General features: G+C 34.2%; 1 protein-coding gene across 1 annotated transcript in view; it reads left to right on the plus strand.

The window, feature by feature from the left end:
• HELRODRAFT_176769 (hypothetical protein) overlaps positions 1 to 3,410 on the plus strand; it is a gene marked incomplete at both ends in the record, with an annotated part of 4,305 nt that extends 895 nt beyond the window's left edge. The window contains 7 exons of the mRNA XM_009024115.1: positions 336 to 461; positions 997 to 1,194; positions 1,502 to 1,759; positions 2,021 to 2,176; positions 2,534 to 2,842; positions 3,026 to 3,061; positions 3,207 to 3,410. Coding sequence (XP_009022363.1) covers positions 336 to 461; positions 997 to 1,194; positions 1,502 to 1,759; positions 2,021 to 2,176; positions 2,534 to 2,842; positions 3,026 to 3,061; positions 3,207 to 3,410 — 1,287 coding nt within the window. The remainder of the gene's footprint in view (positions 1 to 335; positions 462 to 996; positions 1,195 to 1,501; positions 1,760 to 2,020; positions 2,177 to 2,533; positions 2,843 to 3,025; positions 3,062 to 3,206) is intronic.
• Between the last annotated feature and the right edge of the window lie 2,778 nt (positions 3,411 to 6,188).

The following is a 6,188-nucleotide window of genomic DNA, read 5'->3' on the forward strand; positions in this document are numbered from 1 at the left end:
TACAACAACAAAGACGACAACAACAACACCATCAAAAACAACAACAACCACACCATCACACCATCAAAAACAACAACAACAACAACAACAACATTAACCTTACCACAAATAACAACAACAACAACATTAACCTTATCAAAAACAACAACCATACCATCAAAAACAACAGCCACACCATCATAAACAACAACAACAACACCATCATAAACAACTACAACAACAACAAAGACGACAAAAACAACAACACCATCAAAAACAACAACAACCACACCATCACACCATTAAAAACAACAACAACAACAGCAAAAACTACCTCATTCAATTCACCATTAAAGGTGACAGTATACGTGAAGGTTCTCTTTTTAAAGATCGGCGTCATTGATACCATCCACGACAGGTACACTGCGGAAATCATGGTGCAAACGAAATGGCGGGAAACCAGTTTGGACGGTTCAAAAATTGTCAGTTGATAAATACTGAAAAATAAAAGTTCTATTTCAAATAATTCAATCTTTAAATAATTCAATTAAATCATTTAGAAAATATTAATTAATTTTTTGAAAAGAAGTCACGGAAATCGCAATTGAAAAAGTGATTTGCATAATCTTGCTTCAAGTGTTTTATTAATATTAGCAAGGATCTTGACACAGCGATGCGATAATCTCTTTGAAGATCTAGTAAATTTAATAAATCAACGTAAATCTCATATCACGTCCCGTCCTCATCACCAACATCATCACCATTTTCAATAATCGTCATTACTATAACGTCACATATTTGTCACCATCATCATCTTCTTCGTCATCAAACATCGCATCACGCACAATCATCACATATTCATCCTCTTTCAAAGAGATTCTCGCCAACCATACGAAATGTGTATGGTGCGTGGTTGTCACGCGTATTCATATACGCTGTGTGTGTGTTTGTCATTGGTACCTCTGAAACAAGCGCAAAAGAGTTAAATTATCTTTAACCTTTAACCTTTACAAACAGCCCCCTGGCGAGATCGACCTCGGTTCTTACTGGAACCCCAAGGTAGCAATCTCGAATGGCATTGGCGATCTGAAGTACACAACGACGAATTTTGTTGAGTTTGACCAGATTGGGAGGGCCTGGGTTTACGAGAGGAGGAGAACCAATGGTCAGTTTTTTGAGTTCATGGAGCTTAACAAGTTTCCATTCGATGGGCAGGTTATCCAATTCTCTTCATTATCTTTTCTTAAGTTGTTTGTTCTTAAAATGTTAAAATTTGTTGTTGAGTGTTTGTTTTGTTGCGACCACAATGAGTAGGTATGATAGTTACACTTTTCTGCAAGATAAATATTGAAAATAGGCATAAAGAAATGTCAGACTGTCGCACGCAGAGAAAACGATAACGTAAAATACGATATTTGAAACATTTAAACAAATAACGCGATGCGCACAGAAAAATACATGCGTGCATCTACACACACACACACACACGAAATTAATAATTTCCATTCCATATTTCTTGTAGGACCTGACGGTGACGATAACATCTGAGCGTGTGGACAGCGAGTTGGAGTTCATTCAGGACGACAGTGGCGAGAGTGCGGTCAACGCAGAAGCCTTCAGTGCGGCCCAGGAATGGAAACTTCATGGCAAGGTGAACATTTGGACGAAGGTCAATGTCAAGAAGGTCAACAAGAAGAAGATGAGGTACCCCTGCTTCTGTGTCGCTGCCAAAGTGGCGAGGAGACCTCAGTTCTTCATCTACAACATCATCGTCATCATGGTACGTTAGAGATGATGGCTCTTTTTTTATTTTCCTGATTTTTGATGTAATTGATTTTTTTGGTTTTGTGTGCAGTTATCTGCCGTTTGTTGAGTGTGGAAAGTGCAAGTTTTACAACTGAATAATAACTGAGTAAGAAAATTTTTTAAATAGAAAAATTTTGAAGATTGAATTAATCTCAAATTTGTAATTGGCTGAGACGTTTAAAATTAATTTCTTGCAAAAACTTTTTCAACCATTAAATCTCAACAATCCTTCCAGTTTTCTATCTGCAGTTTGGCATTTGCAACCTTCACAGTGAAACCTGAAGCTCCAGAGTCCAGGCTGCCCTTGACCTTCTTCCTCGTCCTCACCACGGTCACCTTCAAATTCGTCGTCAACAAAAGTCTACCCAAAATATCCTACCTGACGTATCTAGTAAGTATTGATACATCAGATGGCATTGACAGCGATGGTGGTGGGTTGGTGGTGGAGACATTTTTTTGATTATTTACAATCGCAGAAGGATTGGTATAAAACTGCTGCTCATCAAATACGTCCTACATTCATCTGTTCTTTTTGCCTTTATTTTAGTTTTGGCATTGGATACAATATCAAAATCATTTGTCGTTTAAAGATATTATTTACAATGATATAATAATTTTCATAGATATAAATTACGTGTGGATGTATCAATTGCTTTGTATAAACATGCTGCTTAGAAATAATTAGTTAATGGGTTTTTCTGATAGCGTGTGCATGAACATTCTCACCTGGCGATGATTGCTACTGTAGGACAAGTACATCCTAGGCTCCATGGTTATCCTCTGCACCATTTGCATCTGGCACTCCATAGCCGGTTCATTGGTCAACAATGCAACCCAAAACACGTCAGCAACTTCGACCACGGCAGCCACTCTACCTACGACCACAAAAGCCGTTGCGGTTACTACTACATTGAGCACCTCTGTAGTCAGCTGTCCGGCCATCTCGAAGCCTCCTTCTACTCCTTTCGGCAAGACGATCGATCAATCCATCATGGGAGTCTTTGCAGTCATCTACGTCGGTTTCCACCTCTGCTTCATCTTCCTCATCATCTGCAAGGTGAGATCGTCATCATGATGATGATGGTGATGATGATGATGGTGAGGTGATGATGGTGATGATGATGGTGGGGATGATGGCGGTAATGACGATGGGGATCTGGACGATGATGGCTATCATTAAACATACGTGATAGCAATCAGTTGAATAAACCCAAACAAAATTTGATTTTTCATTGGTCAGGGAGCCGATGATGAAGTCAACGAGAGCCTGAACGTGGTGAGTATCGTGAATGGGTCGATGAATGGATCATCTAATTGACCGATTCAAAAATAACGATTATCATAACATTGGAAAAATATAAAACATTTTTGCAAAATAATTTTCAATTTGATCAACTCCAATAAACGACGCCCCGAAACAGAGCGAGGATGATGATGATGAAGATGCAGAGAAGAAGGAGTCCAGGAGCAACATGGCTATGGTTGCTCTCGGACTTTTTGGGAATGGGGACAAGGTCAGTCCTACCAGCGATTCCATGGCCAAGGCCAGTCCTCAAGGTCAAACTACTCAGCCAATCAGAAGTGGAGGCAGGCTGCAGAATGGACTGCCCCCAGTGCATGAATGATAACGATCTAATGATGATGACGAAGTGATGAAAATATATAATAATAATAATAATTATTATTATTATTATTATAATAATAATAAAGTAAAAAGAGGAAAAAGCACGAAAAGGGGTGCTAATCATGACAATTTGTTGGCATTAATGATTAATGTAAACAATTCGGTAGAGTTCATACAATACCTTATAAAATATGGTCTCCTTCCAACACATATATATATGTATATATATATATATATGTATATATATATATATATATATATTAAAAAGTTGTGATCTCACTAAAGTGACTTTATGGTGACCTCGCTTTGGTGACCTTGTTAAAGTGATTTAAATATGGTGGCAAGATTAATGGAGGTGTTTTTAATTCTTTTCCTTTTTTTATTTTTCTTTCCAAAACGTTCGTGTATACAATTTTTCACTTTTCGTTCCTTTGGTTCATTCGATCATTTTAAAAAGTATTTAACAGCAATTCCAACCATGACGAGAAGTTATTATTTTTGCAATTCAATTTTTAATTTTAACAAAAATAAGATACCACAAAAATAGCTTATAACCTTGCGTCACTTTGTGCTTTTTTATAACTTATTTTCAATTCTAATGATTATATTTTCCTCAATTTAGAATTAATAAAAGAGAATAACAAGAATTTTTTTGTGGTTTTGAATGATTGAATTTCATTGGTGTGTGTGTGTGCGCGTGTGTGTGTGCGTGTGGTGTGTGTGTGTGTGTGTGTGTGTGGGTGTGTTTTTTTAACGTTTACCGGACAAAAAAGTGTTTTTAAAAATAACCCGTGTATGAATTTACTGTCACAAAATCACCAACCTAGCAAGAGTAAAAAATAAAAAAAAATGCTGTTTTCAGCACCCAATGCTTTCTTCAGCTTACAAGCAACAAAAAACAAATCATTCAACTCAAACATCTCAGTGTACGATAAAATTGAAATAGATTTGCGAATCTCTAGTACGTGTAATTCATTTTACGGGTGTATATATGAGATCTTCCAGTTTTTCAGAAAGAGAACTAACCTCGCAAACACAGATCTCAAGCATAAAAATAAAAAACAAAAAATCATTTAAAGTGTAAGGACTTAAAATTCAAAAAAAAGATGAAAAATAAATTTTAAACTCAAAAAATATGAAAGTTTAAGAAACGGTTTGACTGGAATAATGTGTTTCTGGTGACACCTATGACCTATATCGATTTATTTTAATGACTATTCATCTGATTGAGACCCTTGAATTTTTGCATGGTATTGTTGTGCAATTAACTATAGAAGCAGTGTATATTATTCATTAATTTATTAATTTATTCATAAATTTATTAATTTATTCATAAATTTATTAATTTATTCATAAATTTATTAATTTATTCATAAATTTATTAATTTATTCATAAATTTAGTAATTTATTCATAAATTTAGTAATTTATTCATAAATTTAGTAATTTATTCATAAATTTAGTAATTTATTCATAAATTTAGTAATTTATTCATAAATTTAGTAATTTATTCATAAATTTAGTAATTTATTCATAAATTTAGTAATTTATTCATAAATTTAGTAATTTATTCATAAATTTAGTAATTTATTCATAAATTTAGTAATTTATTCATAAATTTAGTAATTTATTCATAAATTTAGTAATTTATTCATAAATTTAGTAATTTATTCATAAATTTAGTAATTTATTCATAAATTTAGTAATTTATTCATAAATTTAGTAATTTATTCATAAATTTAGTAATTTATTCATAAATTTAGTAACCGCGCAGACAATGAAAAAATTAAATATGGATGGTGAGTAGATCGACGAGACAAAGGAATGAATAATTTAAAGAATGTATAGAGGAATGAAGAAATAGATGAAGGAATGAATGAATGAGCTAGTGTGATAATGAATGAATGTGTGTTGTGCGTGGTGTGTGTGTTGTTATGTGTGGGTGAGTGTGTGTACGTGTGTACTGACTGACGAACGTATTCACTGATAAATAGCTAGTTCGTTTAATGCTGATCACTAGAAAGACATTTAAAAGCATCATCACCTTTTCAATGTTTTAAATTAGAAATTTTAAAAGTGAAATTTGCATTCGCGGCTGGTACATTCATTCACACTGCCATCATCCATCCATCCATTTATACATTTTTTCATAAAATTTGGTTTTACATCGTTTAAAACGTTCAATCTATTCTATCTCTGCTCGTTTTTGCTTTTTGCACACACACACACAAACACACTCACAAATACACACACACACACACATACCTGACACACACCGCAAACACACCACACCTCTATGCCTCCGAAGATAACTCAATAGAGAAGCTCTACAAATCTGTACAATACACACACACACACCACACACACACGCATACAAATGTGGGCACACACATCATACATATACACACACAGACAAACATATACACGCCCAGTCTGATAGTCTAAGTGAGGGTTAATATTTGTAAATATCAAGCATATACTTTCCAATGAAAAATCGTTAAGGCAGGAAGAGTAATTTCCATTATAAATATTTTCAGGGTTGTTGTTGTTTATGTTGTTGTTTGTGTTGTTGTTGTTTGTGTTGTTGTTGTTTGTGTTGTTGTTGTTTGTGTTGTTGTTGTTTGTGTTGTTGTTGTTTGTTATTTGTGTTGTTGTTTGTGTTGTTGTTGTTTGTGTTGTTGTTGTTTGTGTTTTTAAGTACTAACTAGTGATTTCAGTGTGTTCTTGTTGTTTGTTGTTGTTCTGTCTTTTGTTTCTGTATGATGGTTGTGCGTCTGGTG

This window comes from Helobdella robusta, assembly GCF_000326865.2.
Source record: "Helobdella robusta unplaced genomic scaffold HELROscaffold_39, whole genome shotgun sequence".
NCBI lineage: Eukaryota > Metazoa > Annelida > Clitellata > Rhynchobdellida > Glossiphoniidae > Helobdella > Helobdella robusta.